General features: G+C 40.7%; 1 protein-coding gene and 1 pseudogene across 5 annotated transcripts in view; one reads left to right on the top strand and one right to left on the bottom strand.

The window, feature by feature from the left end:
- The window catches only part of MMS19 (MMS19 cytosolic iron-sulfur assembly component), a 28,689-nt gene that overhangs the window by 1,067 nt on the left and 7,253 nt on the right, over nt 1-20,369 (top strand). For 2 of the 5 annotated variants that reach the window (XM_016219945.2, XM_016219944.2), the window contains exons 2-13: nt 9,486-9,534; nt 11,741-11,841; nt 12,638-12,723; nt 13,111-13,185; nt 13,590-13,659; nt 14,017-14,145; nt 14,232-14,293; nt 18,117-18,203; nt 18,644-18,718; nt 19,111-19,188; nt 19,734-19,872; nt 20,121-20,275. In XM_016219945.2, the coding sequence (XP_016075431.1) occupies nt 9,486-9,534; nt 11,741-11,841; nt 12,638-12,723; nt 13,111-13,185; nt 13,590-13,659; nt 14,017-14,145; nt 14,232-14,293; nt 18,117-18,203; nt 18,644-18,718; nt 19,111-19,188; nt 19,734-19,872; nt 20,121-20,275 (1,106 nt within the window). Of the gene's footprint in view, nt 1-9,485; nt 9,535-10,469; nt 11,655-11,740; nt 11,842-12,637; nt 12,724-13,110; nt 13,186-13,229; nt 13,380-13,470; nt 13,660-14,016; nt 14,146-14,231; nt 14,294-18,116; nt 18,204-18,643; nt 18,719-18,949; nt 18,964-19,110; nt 19,189-19,733; nt 19,873-20,120; nt 20,276-20,369 lie in introns of those variants that run through there. The other 3 variants (XM_016219947.2, XM_016219948.2, XM_087824483.1) reach the window with 3 other exon arrangements.
- Nucleotides 4,307-5,551, bottom strand: LOC107542585 (large ribosomal subunit protein uL4 pseudogene; annotated as a pseudogene).

The raw sequence follows: 20,369 nt of genomic DNA, 5'->3' as shown, positions 1-20,369 counted from the left end.
TATAATACTTTGGTCTTGAGCAACTCCACTTGTGTTCAGTCATTCCCTCATTATTGAACACATTGTTCTCCAAACAGGTGCAAAGCAACAGGAATGCAAATACAAATTAGACTAGATATGTGCCCAACACTACACCATGAAATGGGCTATAAGAGGTCTGTGCAAGGTGGCATGAAAGCATGAAGGAGCAAATGCCCGATGCTGCCATTCCACTAAGTTTAACTGCTTACAGCTTTATGAAGTATAGTGTATTATCAGTGCTTACAAATAACAAGTACAGTGCCTTATCAATGTCACTTTCCCCAGTGTTTTATGAAAATTTTCAAACTTACAGCAAAGTCTAAAGAATTTCATAACACATACTCCTACCATCTAGATTCTACCATTAACATTTTAATATAACTTGCTTATCATTTATCTATCCATCCATTTAAATTGTGGATATCAGTACACTTTCCCCTAAATACTTTGGTAGGCATATTACTAACTAGAGTTTGTTTACAGTTTATTTTAGTGTAAAATTTATATCCAGTGAAGTGCACAAATTTTTTATTTTTATTTTTTAATCCTCACCAGAGAATATTTTTTCCATCGCTTTTCAGAGAGAGTGGAAAAGAGAGAGAGAAACAGAAATGTGGACGTGAGAGAGACATATCGAGTGGTTGCCTCCTTCATCGAGCCTGCAACTGAGGTATGTGTCCTTGACTGGAATTGAACCCGAGACCCTTCAGTCTAATCACTGAGCCAAACCCGCTAGGGTGAAGGACATGAATTTTAAGTGTATGTTTACTGATTTTGAAAAATGCATATACTTACCCCCTACCAAGATAAAGAACATTGTTATATCAGTGTTAGTTGTAACTATTCTTTCACATTTATATATTATGAGCACAATAATTTTGAATTTTTCAAATTCAAAACACACTTGAGAAGACATGATTAAGGAATGCCAAGTTCTTATAAATATCTTTGTAAAATTTATATTTTTATGCCTGAAATAAATGGCCTAAACTATTGTCTAGTTAAATTTAACTCATTTTAGCTAAGTAACACCAACCCTTTTGTAATTTAACCCTCCTAAGAAAGGAGATTGGTAGTAACATAAGAAACGGGTAGTAATGTAAGGTTGAAAAGGTTTGGTGGGCTGGATTATGCATAACCTTGGATTCCAGGCAGAGGGATGTGATCACCTGTTGTAGGTAATAGAAATCATTGTATTTCCTTGAGCAAAGGAGTCACATAATGAGAGTGAATTTGAGAAAGATTAAATTTATATTCTCAATCTTAGACCACAGCCCTAGTTAGGGTTGTTGAACACTGACAGTTTTGAAGTGTTCCTAGAATCAGATGTGCTTTCTAATATCAAGCTTTGTTAGTGCTGAAGAGGTCAGCGTCTATTCAGCCACTCACAGCCGCAGCCTCTCCTACAAGTTGTAAATGCAGAAGGAACACCCTGTGGCAGCCACCACCAACTTTGTTTTTTACCTGGGTTCCTGATGAAAGTAGGTGTCAGATGTAAAAGTGTAAATAATGGAAGGTAAATGATCTGGCAATCTAAGGGTTAAAGGCTTCTCAGCCAGGCTTTCAAAAGCTGCCAATACCTGGTTCCGGCCTTTACTCTCACCACTCCTCTCTTGGACCTTTGTTTCCTGACAGCCACCTTGATTTGCTGTCCCCTGAGTGATTTCCTTCCCAGGTCCCTCTACTAGCTCTCTAATCCAAGTTAGACCTAGGAGTCCAGGCTCAGCTTGAGTGCTCACTGCTTGCCTCCCAAGTGTTTCCTGATTACTCCAGCCAGACATCTCACACTTCATAATCTTTATGGTGCTTATTTCTCCATCACTCATATATTTATTAGCAGACTTGCTTAGTAGCTATTTCTGTACACATCTCCACATCCTATCCTGTTCCTGCCGCCAGAGCCTCCTGGAGACTAGCATAAGTAGGTGTGCTGTAAAAAACTACATAAGTGAATGGAAATAAGAGAAGGAAGAATCTGTGGAATTTGAGGCCTGATTAGTTATAGGGCTTGAAGGAGACAGAGGACTCGTAAGATGACCCTAAGTTTTTGAGCTTGAGGATGAGCAAAAGAGAAGCACTTTGTTCAAAACTGGAGTTGGGAACCATGCTGGTTTCGAAGAGTGTGATTTTTGGACATGTTGAATTTACAGGTGATGGATATAAATTTTGTTCCCCTTAGTTATTTGGATTTTCCTTCATTTCAGTCTTTATTATATTGAATTGTCCCACATTTGTGATTCCCCGAGGAGATCACTATTCCTGAATCCAAAAGATTGTTAGATTATTAGGCGACAGTAAAATATAGTTCTGAGAAATCCTCAGCAGAAAGGACATTTGGAGAGCTTGAATGGAACTGAGTCCTAATTGGAAGTTTTCTTTCTCCTGCTCCTTCACATACCCCCCACCCCTTGGCTGCTACTCCAGATTCTTGAGAGGCTGCAACTCCATCAGACAGAGGTCTGATTGTGCATTCTATGTCAGTCTCATATAAATACTCCTTTGACAACACTCAGTGCCCCACACGAACTGGTGCCCTGCTGAGGAAAGTGTGGGTAGTTAGGAGGTGCTAATAGGTCCATTTTTAGAGAACAAATCTTGGGACATACTGGAAAAACTTAGGCCTACCTATATAGGGAAAGGAACTTTGACTTATTTTTCCTTAATGCCAGTAAAGCTATCCTTAGTTAAATTAACTGTTTATTAGCTTCTTTCATCCCAGGAGTCCAAGTATGTAATTAACAGTACTTCCAGATAATTTTTTTTGTTTTTTTGTTTGTTTGTTTTTTAAATGTATCTTTATTGATTTCAGAGAGAGGAAAGGAGAGGGAGAAAGAGAGAGAGAAACATCAATGATGAGGGAGTCATTGATTGGCTGCCTAGCCCGCAACCCGGTCATGTGCCCTGACCCGGAATCGAACCCTGATGTCCTGGAGCCTAGGTCGATGCTCAGCCGCTGAGCCACACCCGTCCAGGCCCCAGATATTTTTTATTTGGGAGAATTTATAGTGTTAAAAGAATGACTCAGTTAAAGTTAGTGAGGAATGGTCCGCAAACCCAGGAATTTGACTCCTTTCTTATGTTAACCCAGTCTCTTTATATCACCATGGTAATCCTGAACTTGTTACACTGTGATTGTTTTAGATGTCTTTCTGTCCCAGCAGGCTGTGGGCTCTTTATTAAAAGCTCCCTGTCTATATTTCTATCTCCCGCCTCTAGCACAGTACCTGTTTTGTGTTCAATAAATGTTTTACGAATAAATGAAAAGAAACACAATGACAATTTTTAAAAAGAATTCTGGAGGAAACACAGAAGAGGAGGTTATTCTGTTTTGGGAATCAAGGCAGGTTTCACAAAAGAGTTGACATTTGAGATGGGTCTTGGAGAGTTGAAGTTCCTTAGATTGACAAGGGCAGAAAAGAGGATTCCAAACCCAGGAAATGTTTGCAGGATTAAGGATATGGAAGAATTTGACGTGTTGGGATTTCATGTGACTGAATGATGGGAGTCATGATGAAAGGTGAGGCTAGAGGGGATTTGTGGGCTAAATTGTGAAGGACTTCACGTCCCAAGGAGTTAAGTCTTAGGCAGCAAAGTAATTGTGCATGTTAGGGATGGGGAGGTAATTCTAGATAGAATATAGATAGATTAGAAGGCTTTTTATTTTAATTGGGGTAAAATTCACCACTTTAGTCATTTTAAGTGTACAGTTAATTAGCTTTTAGTGTATTCACAATGTTCCACAACCATCACACTATCAAAAAATTCCAGAACATTTTCATCACACAAAAAAGCAGAGGGCTATTTTGAAATTTGTCGCTATATGGTCCGGTCATAAGGATGAAAAGGAAGAGTCGTATTTGAAAGACATTTCTGAGGTAGACTCAGCAGAACTAGAATAAGGTGTTAAAACTTACTCATCTTTGTTGAAAACATCCTCAGAATACCTTTCTAGATTTTTGCCACCGTACTCACCATTTTCCTTACTCATTGTTGTGCGATAGCTATAAAGCCAATATAAATGATATCTTTGTTTTTTCCTAATCTTTTATTACTTTTATATTTTACTTTTTATTTTTGTGCTGCATTAATTCAAGGTGGGATTCTTGTGAAAGGTATGAAGACTAAAGGGCTCTGCCAGGAGAGTTCACCTTGTACTGGGATTCTAGGAATCACATGCAAATGGATATTTGTAATGATAAACAGCCAGCTTCTCTTTTTCTTCTCACTGCCTTTGATCAAGTTTTTATTCAAAACTAGCTGTCCAAAGTGATTTGACCTTTATGGAATAAACAAATTTAAGTTTATGCCACAGGCTTCTTTTCTTCTGTGGTGGGTTTCTTTTCTGGGCTGCTTCTCAGCTGCTGGTTTCTTGGTAACTGCAGCCTTTTTTTGCACCAAAGGCTTTTGCTTCCTAACTCCAACAGCCTTTCCTTTCTTCCCTATACAGGCTTCTTGCCTGGAACCCCCTTCTCATCTGATTTGGCTTCTAGTGCTGCTGCTTTTTTATCTACCCCAGAGCTTGTAGTTCTTGGCTTGGTGAAGGATGGTGTTTTGACACATGGTCTTTGCATATGGGTGTAACTTCTACAAGATTCTCAGGTTTTTCAGTGGATTCTTCTTCAGGACTCTGTGATGAATCTTCTTGCATGGTGCTGGAGGACTCTTTGGGTCTCTGGATTTTTCAAGATTATGCTCAGTTCTGTAGTGAATATTTTGTACATGGGAAGGTTGTAGTTACTCTTGAGGGAAGCAGCTTTATGCCAAGTGACATCTAACTTGAGGAAAGCATTTTCAGTTTAAATGCAGAAACAGCCTACATGTCCAGTAGGAGCAAGTTTCAAAATGTTCGGTTTGCTTATATTACACAGAGTGATTCCAGGGATATTTCTGAAGACTTTGATGATACCATGGTCCTCATAATAGATGATGCAAGGTCCTCTGCACTAGCTATAATGATGGTTTCTCATTTTGCCCTTGCCAGCTCTCATTTGCTGAGAGGCATAGACCTTTTTGATATCATTCCAGGCCTTACATTTCTTAAGAAGCAAAACAGCTTCCTTGGTCTTCAACTTTATCTCCAACCACCAAAAGAAGTTCAGGAACTTCCTCAGTTCAATGACTTTTAGTCATGACCAGTGCTGGGAAGGCTGAGGCAGCCAGGGCAGAGCAGATCGCTTCTGTGTTGTGTTCACTCTGTGGTGCCAATGGTGCCAGGTTTTGGTTGGTGCCAACATGTGGCCCCCATGACACATATTTCCAAAAGTACCCTGGCCAGAACAATGAGACCCACCACCTCGAACTCTGGGAATTCAAGCCACAGCTATGCCAGTACCCCAAGAGTCAGCAGTGGTTTGATGACCTGCCAATTCACTGACCGCACAGATCTGTTGTTTTTGCGCAGGTTGGTGTGAACAAAGTTCACAGTATCTGGTCAAATGGGAGCCTTAAACACAGCAGGCAAAGTGACATTTTTGCCAAATGACTCCCTCTTTTTGGAGTACACCGATATCAGTGGGCGAGCATATGTCATGGCATGGAGAGGAGAAAGGTCACGCTCCTCTCAACCTGGTGCCTCCCACAGGAAAAGCAGCAGCCAGTTTCTTTATGATGTATACTGAATGTTGAAGAAGTCTTTTTCATTTATAAAATTTGAGGCAATCTATAGGAGTGGAATTTGACTGGTAGGGGGCATGAGGGAACTTTCTCAGGTGATAGAAGTGTTCTGTATCTTGATTGGGGTGTTGGTTACTCAAGGTATATATTATTTTAAAGTATGTTTTTATTGATTTTAAAGAGAGAGGAAAAGGGAGAGGGATAGAGAAATAGAAATATCTATGAGAGAGAAACATCAATCAGCTGCCTCCTGCATTCCCTCTGCTGGGGTTCAAGTCCGCATCCTGGGCATGTGCCCTGACTGGGAACTGAACCGGTAACCTCCTGGTTCATGGGTTGATGCTCAACCACTGAGCCACACCCGCCAGGCTCACAGTATATTTTTTATAAAACATTTTACAATTAGTATCTGTGTATTTCAATATGTAAGTTATACCTGAAATTTTTTTAATGAAAATATTAGAGGCAGTAGAGTGGGGCCTATTGGGTAAATCTTTGTCTTACAGCACTTGAGTTATTTCCCAAGATAGACCCTATCCCAGCATCCACAGAAGACTTCAATGGTGTTGCTGAAGAAGGATGATTCAGTTCAGTGATATATTTTGCCAGTAACAGTTATCAGCTTTCTATGTATAATTGCCAACTCCTTCTGTAACTGCTACTGATACTGGTTTTTAGATGGGTCTTTCAGCAGTTTCCTGAACTCTAGCCAGAAAGTTCAAAAAAAGTACCTTTTCTACCCTCCCAAATGGTGCAATACTCTTATGGTCTGTTACCCAGAAATGGGTATCTCTCTTCACTAAATTGTTACCATTAAGGAATGGGGTATAGAATCTAAATATCAATTCCTTCCTTTGTCCTGTCTGTTGGCTACTGTCCCTTCCCCACCCTATAGCCAGCACATTTTCCCCTTGGCTCTTTAGGAGCGGGGGCACCAGCTGGGCCTTCTACATCCTGGCACAAGTAGGGCTAAGAGTGCCTGATGTCTAAATTGGTGCCAGTCATGAGCTATGAGCCCCAACTACAGTGCTCCTTTCCTCCGTCTGATTAGATTTATCTGTACTCTAGTACCAGAGTGGGCCTTTGCACATCTCACCTCATAGCTGTTGCTCGTCTAAGACCACAAACATAAGGGGAACTGGAAGTTCAGGAGTTTCTCACTGTAGCCAAAGTCCAGTGTTGGTGAGAGCTAATTAATTAGGCCCTGCATTTAGAGGTGGGTGGGTCGGGAACCCAGAACAGTCTGCTGAAAGTAATTTCCTGATTCCACACCTTATCAAGCTAGAACTCCTCTATGTTAACCAAACCCTTAGGAAGATTGCTAACCTTTTATTTTTTGTTTCTCCCTTGAAAATATATCCTAAGATGCTTCTGTTAGATATAGATGAATTACTATTGAGCTGTTAAAATTACATTTTTTAAAATAAGTAATATATTCATGATACAATATTCAAAAGGTACAAAAGGATACACAGTGAGAAGTCTCCCTTCCATATACCAAGATGGAATGCAGACTGTGACAGTGGATCTGCTGTATTACTAGTGTAATACATTAAAGGGGGTTGGGGGAAAAGCTGACCTAAGTGACTTTGGAAAACAGTATTTTGTCTGGAAACTATACGGTGAAAGACAACACTGCATAAACACTGCACTGTACTTATAAATTTGTTTCTCACAGAGGTTGAAAATTCTGAAAGTAATTTATAGTTTTGCTTGGGTCGAAAAAATAATAAGTGATAGAAAATGGGAACCAAGTTTCTCCCTGTCAGGGAAATGAACCCTGTGATACTTTAATATGATCTTATGTTTAGTTTAATACAGTATATGGATAGATACAGAAATAATGATAGATATGTGGGTTAGAATACATACATATATTTCCCAGCTCTCTCTGCTAAGGAGAGCCTAGAAGCAGTGACCACTATAATAGCGTGAGCATAGCAATGCCCAGATCTTGGTTTTTAATACCATTCTCCATTAAAAGGAACCAGAGTTTCTTGGAGAAAAGGCTAATTCTAGGGCTGGAGTGGGGTTATTACAAGATGAGCCTGTGGTACAGTATGTTCTCTAATGTCATTGATAGATTCTACGACTTTAAGCAAAACGACTTACAAAGAAACCAGATTTTATATACGCTAATTGATATAAACAAGGGTTAAGTTCCTACGGCATTTTATGAACATTGAATGAAACAACTCTGAATGAATGAAATGACATTATTTGAGGACCTGCTGTATTTGTAATGTGAAAAGTAAGAAAATACTTTTAAAAATAAAACAGCCCTGGCCGGTGTGACTCAGTTGGTTGAGCATCATCCCATGCAGCAAGAGGTCACTGGTTTGATCCCAAGTTGCGGGCTCGTTCCCCTAGAAGGGGGTGTGTGGAAGGCAGCTGATGGATGCTTCTCTCATCGACATTTCTCTCTCCTCCTCCTCTCTCTCTAAAATCAATAATAACATTTAAAAATATGTTTATTTAAAAATATGTTTTTTAAAACATATTTTTCCTCTTCCAGGAGTAGAGGGTTAAGGGGAGGTGGAGGAGATTATGGGGGGATAAATGGTGATGGATGGAGACTTGACTTGGAGTGGTGAACACAATACAGCGTACAAATGATGTGTTGTAGAATTGTGCACCTGAAACCTGTATAATTTTGTTAAGCAGTGTCACCCCAATAAATTCAATAAAAAGGAAAAAAAAAAAAAATTAAAAATCAATTGGTTGCCTCCCACATGCGCCCTGACCAGGGCCACAGATTTTTATTTTAAAAATTACTTATTCTCATATGTATTTGTATCTTTTTCTGGATTTTCTATTCTATTTCTGCACCATTGATTTCTTTGTCTGAATATGAACTCATATTTAAAAGTATAATAATCTTTTAATATCTGGAAGGTCTAACTTCTGAAGTTCCCAGTACTCTTTTTCAGAATTTGCCTGTTTAACTCTGTATTTTTTTGCACATTCACTTTAGAATAAGCTTATCTAGTTGTGTCCCCCCCCCCCCCCCCAATTCTACTGGTTATCTTAAAATTATAGAGATAATATTAAATGTACAGATTGCCCGGCCGGACGTGGCTCAGCGGTTGAGCATCGACCTGGGATCCAGGCGATCGGGGTTCGATTCCTGGTCAGGGCACATGCCCGGGTTGTGGGCTTGATCAATGACTTTCTCATCATTGATGTTTCTGTCTCTCTCTCTCTCCCTCTCCTTTCCTCTCTCTGAAATCAATAAAGATACATTTAAAAAAATAATAATAATAAAATAAAATAAAATTACAGATTAATTTGGGAGGTTTGTTATACTGAGTCTTTCAGGAATATACCATTCCTTTGTATTGGTTTGAGCTTTCTTTTGTGATCCTCAGTAGTGCTAGTTTTCGCCATTCAGATCTTCACATTTTAAAAATTTATATCCAGATGTTTTTCTCTACTTTTTTCTGGGGGGAGGGACTATAGTAAAGAGGATCTTTTTTTCCTTTATATTATTTTACATGCGTGTGTGTGTGTGTGAAGATTCTTAATTTCATAATATTAATTTTCTACCCAGCCACCCTAACAAATTATTTGTAATATTTTTTCAGTTTTTCTCTCGGATTTTCTAGATATACAGTCATGTACATGTACAATCTACAAATGATATATTTACTTCCATTTCATTTTTATACTTGAAGCTGCATATTTAAAGTGTTAGAGTAATGCTTCTCATGTAGGAGGAGATCTTGGCAATCATAGTGGGCCCCATAGTGTAAACCCTAGGGTGGGCAGGTAACATTGCGATTAAAGCCATTGAACCCTGGGATGGGGTTTTGTTTTGTTTTTTTCATATTTCTTTCATTTGTTTCCTCTAGATGTGAAATCTGGAAGCTATACCGTGTTACAAGTGGTGGAAGCCCTTGGGTAAGAAAGAGCCTCTGCTCCAGAAGCCCTTCTCTAGCCTGGCCTCAAAAAGTTATTTTGTATACTGCTCCTTTCCTGGAACTAATTGGTCCTGACTTTCTCCTACTGTAGCCCAAACCAACCACCCACCCCTTATCAATACCTCAGGCTAAACCCGAGTTTCTCCTGAAAAAAATTTCATGCCACCTAAAGTTCCTAAGGTAGCATTGGGAGCACACAGCCTGTGGGCCACACCAGCTCCTGGATCAGCCCACAGGTTTGGGCAAGGTGGGTGGTTGAAAACCATCGATATTTATTTATTTATCCTCACCTGAGGATATTTTTTCTATTGCTTTTCAGAGAACATAAGGGAGAGAGAGAAACATCGATGTGAGGGAGACACATTGATTGGTTGCCTCCTGCATGCACCCCAACTTGGGCCTGGGATCAAGCCTGCAATCGAGGTACATGCCCTTGACCCTTCAGTCCGTGGGTGCAATGCTCTAACCACTGAACAAAACCGGCTAGAACCATCATCAACTATTATTTAATTAGAGCTGGGGTTCCTCCTATGCTTCTTTAGAACCACCTGCCCCCTTGGGATTCTAGTCATCCTGGATCTGACTCAGACCTGCCTTGGGCCCTGCCTCGGGAGTTGCCAGGAAGCTGGCCTTACACCAGAACCCTCTATAGGAAAACAGCTGTTTAGGGAAACAGCTGGAAGATCAGTGTTTCAACCAGATATTCCAAGCACCAGAGGAAGTATGTGCTTGTAGTCTAATGCCTGCTTTCCTCATATTTCATACTTGGTAGACCATTTAATTGACAAGTCTTAGCAAAGGTTATTAACAGTCATAGCCATTTGGTGGTGGTGGTGGTGGTATTGGAAGTAGGTCACTATTTTGCATTTCTTCCACGTAAGTGACCATTTGGCCTTTCTACTCAGGTTATTCTGCCCATGGTTCTTTTTTTTTTTTTAAATAACACCTCTATTGGGATATAATTCACTTATCATAACTTGCACCATTTTAAAATGTGTATTCACAGATTTGTACAGCCCTAACTACAGTCAGTTTTAGAACATCTTCATTACCCCAAAAAGAAACCCCATGCCCATTAGCAGTCATTCCTCATTCCCTCCTCTTCCCAACCCCGGCAACCACTAATGTATTTTCTGTCTTTTTGGATTTGCCTATTCTGGACATTTCACACATGTAATCACACCACCTGTGACCTTTTGTGTCTGGTTTCTTTGACATAGCATCTGTTTTCAAAGTCCATCCCTGTTGTAGCATGTATTTCATTTCTTGCTGAATAATATTCTGTTGTATGGATATACCACTTTTTTTTTTAACCATTTATCAGATGATGGATATTGAGTTGTTTCTACATTTTGGCTATTCTGAGTAATGCTGCTATGAGCATTTGTGCACCTTGGTCTATTTTTAAATGCAATTTTCTACTTCTGAGCAGGGACCTTTCTACAAGTTCCTATCCTGTCAAGAGGCGTCTTATTTTTTCCCCTTTACCCCTAGGTACAGATATCCTTATCCTTGAGGTTTCACTGAAATATTCTGGCCAGCTCTTCTTCAGAAATCTTCTGTTTCCTACATATGCTAGCTTAGATTCCTTCTTTCTAGTATGTTTAAATGTAATCTCTATAGAGCAACCTCAGAGATAAATCACCATGTTATTTCAGTCCAGGTCCTCTCAAATCCGTAATCCTAAATAGTTAAAACCTTAATTTTGGCCATTACTTTGTAAGCTTCCAGTTACAAAGCTTTTGTTTCTTCCCCGAAGACCTTGGTGTATGTTCTCAGCTTTTTTTCTTTAGCAGTAATATATTTATTCTCCTCCTGTTTTGGTAGAAGCTGCAGCTGCCAGTCATCTCTTGAGTCCTGTGGATAGCCACTAAGCTGTTTTTCAGAGGAATGTCACACTTGTACTACTGGGGAGAAAGAGAAAGCCTAATGCCTAGTCGGTACCTGGAGATGGGCACTTCTGGTGGCTGTGGTGTCACATGTCCCTCTAATGATGCCAGATCAATCTGGGGATTGGCTCTTTAGGCTCAGGCCTTACTGTTGTTTATAATACTAAGTACCTCCAGAATACCTTCCTCCGCTGGCTTCCATGCCCAGGGGGTGAGTGTAACTAATTGCAAAATATCTACTTCTTTAAAAGTTTGAACTGGGTAATGTCAGGCTCTCTCTATCCTACTTTTCCCCAGGTCTTCTCTAGAGAATCCAGAACCCCGAACTCGGGCACGAGGAATCCAGCTTTTGTCACAGGTGCTACTCCAGTGTCACTCCTTGCTCCTGGAGAAGGAAGGTACTGGCATCACTAGTAGGAGTGTCTCCCTGGATTGCCTAGCCAAGCAAGGCCTTCCTTGTCTATTCAAGGGAACTTTACAGGGAGGGAGGGAGGAAGAGCATGAGGTATTTGTGAACTACTAGTTCAAGGTCTCTATTCCTCACTGGTGTATGTCACACAAATGGTAAGAATTGAGATAGAAGACACGGCCTTGAATTTTAGACAGTTATTTTTCAGTGTATCCTCCCCTCTTGGTAAAATGGACAAAGTAGTGTCTCATAGATGGAGTGGAAAAGTAATGAAATATCAGAGTGCTTTGAAGTCCTAATGGAAAAAAGCCAACAACTTTTTTATCTTCTATAGCAGGAGTAGGCAAACTGCAGCCTGTTTTTATAAAGTTTTATTAGCATATAGCCACACCCATTTATTTACCTAGTGTTTGTGCGGCATTTATGTTACAGTGGCCAAATTGAGTAGTTTTGACAGATACTATGTCCTGCAAGCCTCAAATATTTACTATCTGACCCTTTGGGAAAGTATGCCAGCCCCAGTTCTATGGAAAGGCAGTTCTGGGATTGAGAATGGGTTTGACAGTGGACCTATGTGAGAATGGATAATAAAAGATGTTCACCTATTTTTCTGACTAATCAAGTCCCCCTCAAATGAGAGGGCATGGGACATACCTCTTGGTGAAGGAGGAAATTTGTAGTGAAGCCCAAGCAGTAACAGCCCTCAGAAACTCTGAGAAGGAGCAAACCTGGTGATCCCTCCTCCAGCCTGTGTGGACTAATGGCTGAATTTCTTGTTTGTGCAGTGGTACACCTCATCCTATTCTATGAAAACCGGCTGAAGGACCATCATCTTGTGATCCCATCGGTCTTGCGGGGATTGAGGGCACTTGTGAGTTCTTGTTTTTTTCCATTACACATGGTGTTTGCAGGAGCCCTTTTCCAGTGAATTCTCCCTTTGCCCTTTGGGGTGAGACTTCAAGTGCTGAGGAGCAGATGCCCAAATGTGGGACTAAGCTAGTGTTCAGCCAGCTTCACTTCAGTTTTTAGTCTGTTTTATAAGGTAAAAGAGTATCCTTGGGGACTGGAATTCAGACCCAACCTGGAAGGTACTACAAAGAACTAATCAACTTGAGAAAGGGACTGTGTTTCTCACTTCTTGCTGAATCTGGATGTTGTGATTCCCACTGTAGCTCATTAGGCCTGTTCTAGGGTTGTGTCTTGAAGGCTATGCTAGAAAACTCCCTCAGTGCTCACATATCTCACTCTTTTCCCCCAGAGCCTGTGTGTGGCCCTGCCCCCAGGGCTAGCTGTCTCTGTGCTTAAAGCCATCTTCCAGGAGGTCCATGTACAGGTGAGTGATAACAGTCACTTTGGTATTTATTCTCTATCTCCCAGCACTAGAATTAGATGACAAAAAAATATTGCCTTTGAAGTTCTCAGCTCTTTCAGGTCTTTGACCATGTTAACATGCTGTTCCTTGCTACTGTATAAGAAGAGGGAGGCATGCCATTATGTCTGACCTGTGACCTCTTACACCTAAAGAAAGTAAGGCATACAGCAGACAGGTTTTGGTTATTGGCCCCACTGCTGTAGTGCTGGGCTAATAGCCATGTCCTTCCTCTACACTTCCTCTTAGGTTCAGCTTATACCGGTATAAAGAGCTCTGTCCACTTAGAGATTGCAAGCAGGAAGTAGTTTTGTCAGCTGAGTTATTCTTTGAGCAGTTTATTTATTTCTTATCTCTCCGGCCCGAAGTCCTTGCCACAGGTGGACCGACACACAGTCTACAGTATTATCACCAACTTTATGCGAACCCGGGAAGAAGGTAAGAGGCAGGGCTCTCTGGGAAATCTGAAAAGCGAACACGTCCTTTCCCCCCAATACCAGGACTCGTTTTAGCCTGGGGGTATATACAAGAGCCAACACTCTGAGAGGAATGATAAAGGGAAACTGGGGGTCTACTCACTCCCCACTAAAGTAAAGGAATGGTAGCTGTTTAAATTCTTACCTCTGTAATAGTTATATATTGTTGCACGTCTCTTCTTCACTGAGCACTCTCTTGGAATAGGAAAGCAAAAGGGTCCTCTCTGGGAGACAGTGATCGCAGAGGGAGAGCACAGACCAGGAGAAAGCCCAGCTTTCTGTTCATGTGATGGCAGTGACCTTGTTCTCTCCTCCCCAGAGCTGAAGGGCCTAGGAGCTGACTTCACCTTTGGCTTCATCCAGGTGATGGATGGAGAAAAGGATCCCCGTAATCTTCTGGTGGCCTTCCGCATCGTCCATGACCTCATCTCCAGGGACTATAGCCTGGGTACATCCTTGTAGCCTTGAATTAGCTGGTGGAGGCTTGTCAGATGAGTGAAGCTTATAAGTCAACCTCATTCTCTGTTTCTTTAGGACCCTTTGTGGAGGAGTTGTTTGAAGTGACATCCTGTTATTTCCCTATTGATTTTACCCCTGTAAGTAGCACCTTTCATTCATTTGTTCGTTCATTCATTCATTCATTTAAATATTCGTTGAATGCCTGCTGTCTACCACTTCCAGTTCTAAGCATTGAGAGTACAGCAATGAACAAAGAGACAGTCCCTGTCTTTAGGAACTTAATTTTAGTAAACAGTGGTGGAGAAGCATTTGCCACAGAGGAAGGATTCAATTCAGCAGGCATTTAGGGGGATGCTTAACTTCCTTACCAGTGTACTTAGTGCTAGAAGCTACAGGATTGTAAAACATGATTCCTGCCCTTGAAGGTTGAAACATTTAAATTACAATATGAGATTATGGACCAAAATGACTGTTACAGTTTTTCAGAGAAGACAGAGTTCAGTATGAGCTAGAGTAGGCAGGAACTGACTTCACAGATAAGATAGATAGGATTTCAGTTGATTTCTGAGGGATGCCTAGGATATGATCCTGGAGTCTGAGGTGGTGTCTCAGGCAATAGAAACAAATTGGCAAAACAAAGAAGATACATTTGAGCACAGTATGTACAGGAGGTGTTTGCTCTGACCTCCTTGGACCTTCCGCCTTTTCTGCATCTTTACTTCTATTTCCAGATACTCAGGGTCTTATCACTGCAAGCATTAGTGGTTTGGAAGAAATGAAAGGAGTTATATCATGGCATACCAAACAACATCTGAGTATTGACCCGTTGCCTTTAAAATTACAGAGCCATCTTTGCCATAGGGAATTTCTTACCACCTTTTTCCAGTTGACATCATGTTGCTTGGGGCCACCTCTCTCCTGAAATTCATTTCATTTCTTTTATAATCAGTATCACTATCCCTAACTCAGAACGTGTGTCTTTGAAATCTTGAAAGCTCTTGGTTAGGCTACCAGGTTTCTCTGGTTTTGCTTTGTTTTATTTTGTGTTTGTTTTGGAAAGATAATACATTCACATGATTCAAAATCCAAAAGGTAAAAAAAAAATCTACCTTTCATCAAGTGTCTTTCTCCATTATCAACCACTTTTATCAGTTATGTCTGTACAGAGCTTTGTTCATCCATATGCAAATATTTTATGCTCCCCTCCCCCCAAAATGGTTGTGTGTGCATACATACATACATATACACATACATATACACTTTTCCTGTATTTTGCCTTTTTGGAAAATATTCTATATCATTATATAAATTAGCTCTTTGTTCTTTATGGTTGTGTAACATTCCTTTGCATGGAAGTACTAAATTAATTTCACTAGTCCTCTACAGGATTAAGGTTGGTTGCTAATCTTTTGCTGTTAGAAGCAATGCTGCAATTTACATATCCTGTACATGTATCATTTCACATATGTATGGGTATAACAGTAGGATAAATTCCTAAAAGTGGAATTGTTAGAATATATGCATTTATAATTGAGGGCAAAGAAGAGTATGTCATTCATTTTCTTGAAAGGTAATACAAATGGGCATGATCACACATTTAAAGTATAGAGAATTAAGCCACTTGATACCCTTTTACAGCCACCACACATTTTCCCTTTAGAGGTAATCACTGATCCCAACAGTTTATATATTTTCTCCGAGATATTCTAGGCAAAACAAGGTTATAGATAATGATAGGAGAATTTCTCTCCTTGGAGGAGATTTCTGTGTGTTCTGCACTGCAGTATATGGGAAACAGAAAACTCCTGTCAAATAAAATGGAGGCAACTGGCTTTTAGTGTAACTAATTGTGTTAGAAATATTCTTTAAGGTCTTATCAACCCATTTTGGCCATATGCCATCATCATAGTGGATCACATCAGTATAAGTAACAGTTCCTTTGACTCACTATACCTGTATGCTCACTCTAGAGCAGGGGTTGGCAAACTTTTTCTATAAAGGACCAAATAATGTCTATTTTAGACTCTGCAGGCCATCTGGTCTCTGTTGCAACTCCTCAACTCTGCTGTTCTAGCACAAATACAACCACAAATATGGTACAGTGGCTGTATTGCAATAAACCTTAATTTATGGGGTCAATAATATTGCGATAACTATGTATGGTACCAGGTGGGTACTGGAAATATTGGGGTAAAGTATATGATTGTCTAACCACTATGCTGTATACCTAAAACCAAATCAAAATAATATTGAGAGTAAACTAAATTGGAAAATAAAAAAAACTTTAAAAAACTTAATTTATGGACATAGGAATTTAAATTCCATATAATTTCATGTCACAAATATTATTATTTTTCAACCTTTTAAAAATATGGAACTATACTTAACTTGGCCACACACTCTCAACTAGTTGCTTCCTAATCCCAATACAGAGTAGATATTGAATCTTCCCTCACCATCATCCTAGGGATTCCTTTATTCTTTTTCTTGGATCAGATTTCCTATTTTATATATGCCTCATTTTATGGTTTACTCCCTCATTTTGGTGGTGTGCCTCCTTTGTTAGCTTCCTGAGAAAGTATATAAAAAAGAGAAACTTTTTTAGATTTTTGTAAATCTAAAATGTCTTCATTCTTTCTTCCTACTTTTTAATAGTATGGGTATAAAATTCAAGAATGGAAATTCTTTTCCCCCAAGATTTTGGAGGCATTTGTGCATTTACCTCTAGGTTTTAGTTCCTTGGAGAATTCTAAATTCCTTCTGATTTGTAAACTTTTGTATTTACTTCTCCTCCTTTCTGGAAGCCTTTAAGTTTGATTTTGCTGCCAATATATTGAAATTTTACAATGATGTGCCTTACCATGGGTCTGTTTTCATGCATTGTATTGAGTACTTGGTAGGCCCTATCAATCTGGAAATTCATGTCCTTTAGTCCTGGGAAGTTTTCTTGCATTTCTTCCCCTCTGTTTTCTCTCTTTCTTCTTTTTCGAACTCCTATTAATCTTTTGTTAGACCTCTGAATCTCTTACCTTTTCTTTCATATTTTCTACCTCTATCTTTTTGTTACTCTATGAGAGAATTCTGCAATTCCAGAGGCACCTGGTACTGCCAGTTGCTAAGCTTTCCCAGGAATGTTTATGGGTGGTTATTCAGCTTCTCCCAAGGCTACTGAGGGATTCTGGGTTTTTGGCTCTGCTAAGTCATTTTCTTCTTACCCATCTGTTTTTCAGCTTCTAAAATTTTGTTGCTAATTTTGTTCCTGTTCTCTTCAACCTTTAACTTGATGTCATTAAAAAAAAACACCCTTTAACTGTATTTTTCATGGGGTTTCTAAAGAAGAAAAGGAAAAAAATCTGGTGCATGTTTTCAGTCTGCTGTCTTGATTCAGAAACCATCAATTATTTTTATATTGCCAGAATTACAGCTTTTTATAAGGGTAAAAAAAAATAAATAGAAATGTCCATCAAAGGGGGATTTTTTAAATAAATTGTGGCTCAACCACACAATAGAACAGTATCAGCCACTAAAACTAATACTGTGAAAGAATAATTTAATACCATGGAATTAATGTTCATAATGTGTTCAGTGAAAAAGTAAATTATAAATGATATGTACAAAACAACCACATTTTCTAAAATTATATATTTTAAAGGGAAACAGTGTCTACTAACAAATAGTCATAATATATATACAGAGAAGAAAGTAATGCACCAGAAAATTGATGCTTATCTCTGAGTGTGAGATGACAGATCAGATAGAAACTCTGTGATCAGATAGAAAATAAATGCCCCAAAGACAGACATTCCCAAGGAACACGTAAGAGCGAGCATGTCTTCCTACTAGAGCCTATGTCATACTGTTCTACCAAATTGGGTGTAAATATCACCGTTCTTTGGGTTGTCAGGTTTAAGCCTGTGTCCAAAGACTTATACAAACCCATGGCCCTTCTCCCTTCTCCAGCCACCTAATGATCCTCATGGTATCCAGAGAGAAGATCTCATCCTGAGTCTCCGAGCTGTGCTGGCTTCCACACCGCGATTTGCTGAGGTAGGTCTAGCCACAGTTAGGGTATGTAGCCTCAGTCCACAGGAGGCTCTGAAGAAAGAACAGTGAAAGCATGGGGAAGAAGAAAGATCCAGTATACATTTTAAGGTATGACATCCTGAAAGTGTCCTCAGGCTTGTGTGGCAAGTATCTTCAGACCTTCAATGTTGAAAACAACCATCTCTTCTTTAAAATAGTAATCCAGTTCCTATCTAGTGCTGTCTTTTAAAGTCCTATAGATTTGCCAGCCATTTTTCAGGTAATGGGGGGGTCTGGCTTCATCTGGACAGGAAGGTTGGCTGAAAGCCACAACTCCTTACTCAAGAATAGTTCCTTGGTATAGCACCTGCCCCTGGGGACTGGTGGCAGTAAGGACATGGTTGGCGTTGGTATGGATGCAACACTACCTATCTCAGACTTCAGTTCTTCTTTCTCTCCCACAGTTCCTGCTGCCTCTGCTGATTGAGAAGGTGGATTCTGAGATTCTGAGTGCTAAGCTGGATTCTCTGCAGACTCTGGTGATTTTTCTTCTTCCAGGGTCCAGCTGCCTTTAGACAAATTAGGGGTGCTAAAGGATTGTAGATTATTGGAGAGCCAGGGAACAGTTCAGTGGGCCTCAAAAGAGGGATACCAGGATCTGGGCCTACATGTTGACATTTATAAAGGCCCCAGCTGCATATTGTCTTGTCCTGTAGTAACTGAGTGGCCACCAAGGAAAGGCTGACCAGGGCTCCTTCTTGATGCTTGTTTTTCATCAGTGAGGGTGAGCACCTATTTTTCTTGCCCTGGGTATTACTACTATAAAATCCTTCTGAGAGCCAGGCTTCTTTAGATGCCATTATGCTGAGGTATTTGCATGTCTTACGAAATGTGAGTGTGTAGATAGCTGATACCTGCACTTTGTTGGCAGAATGCTTGCTGTGCTGTGTACGGACAGAAGGAACTGAAGGACTTCCTCCCCAGTCTTTGGGCTTCTATCCGCAGAGAGGTGAGTGTTACTTAGATGAACTCACTACTTTTAACTCTCAGTGTCAGGCATCAGGGAAATAATGTACCCTGTGCTCTTCCATCTGTTGCTATGCCTGGGTATTCAACAAGCAAGCAATGAGGCATACTTCTAGTCGAATTACAAGGGAGAGCATCCCTATGTGAGGTTCAGCTACTTGGTGGTGGCACTTGATCGATCACCTTTTCACAGTGCCCACCTCATGTCCTTCCATGATAAGGAGCATAGTCATGGTGCCTATGCCACCATGCTTAATAGAAGGAGAGGGAAGAGACATAAGATAAGGGATCCCAATGATGGCTCACAGTTGGCATTCTCTTTCTCAAAAAGTATGTGTATGAATCCCAGTGGGGCTAAGGACTTGGTGAGAGTACACCAATTAAGAAGAAACTCATTGGAGGGGTTAATTTCCATTGCTGTGCCCTAAAGGTTCTTAACCCACACCCCCCAAGGAAACGGGCAGTGGGTGGGTGGGGTCTCACTTGGTGCAGGCTCACCTCAGTAGCCATGGGATCCCTCCCTCACAGGTGTTCCAGACGGCAAGTGAGCGGGTGGAGGCCGAGGGCCTGGCAGCGCTCCACTCCCTGACTGCTTGTCTGTCTCGTTGTGTGCTGAGGGCTGATGCTGAAGACCTCCTTGACTTCTTCCTTAGCAACATTCTGCAGGGTAACAGGGCCCTGGAAGCCAGAAAGGGGAGTGAGGGCGGTAGAGAGATTCCTTAAGGGCCAGGGACCTTTCATGTGTAGCCCCACCATGTTCAGTGATTAGGGGGCTAGAACCCTACTTTGAATTTAAAAAAAAAATTCAGTGTAACTGCTAACTGTCCCTGGTTGCAGTCTCCAACATTGATGGACTGCAGAGGAAGCAGGCAACATTCGGCCTACTCCCAGGTATGTAATGCGCTGCCTCTCTAGACTGCAGGCACCATCTGTGTGAACCGGACATGAAACTGGTGTGGCCTAGTGCCAAACTGTTGCAGGCAGCTGCAGGTGCATCTGCCCGGGCCTGTGACCACATCACCAGCAACGTACTGCCTTTGCTGCTGGAACAGTTCCACAAGCACAGTCAGGTAAGGGAGCATGGTCTTTTGAGGAAATGATGGGACCCCTTGCTAGGAGCCCTTTCTCACAGAGAGAGCTAAGCGTTGAGCTTATGCCCAGATA

Source organism: Miniopterus natalensis, chromosome 14 (genome assembly GCF_054644295.1).
Source record: "Miniopterus natalensis isolate mMinNat1 chromosome 14, mMinNat1.hap1, whole genome shotgun sequence".
NCBI lineage: Eukaryota > Metazoa > Chordata > Mammalia > Chiroptera > Miniopteridae > Miniopterus > Miniopterus natalensis.
The sequence above is the reverse complement of the archived record's forward strand: the minus strand, read 5'-3'. Positions and strand labels throughout refer to the sequence as shown.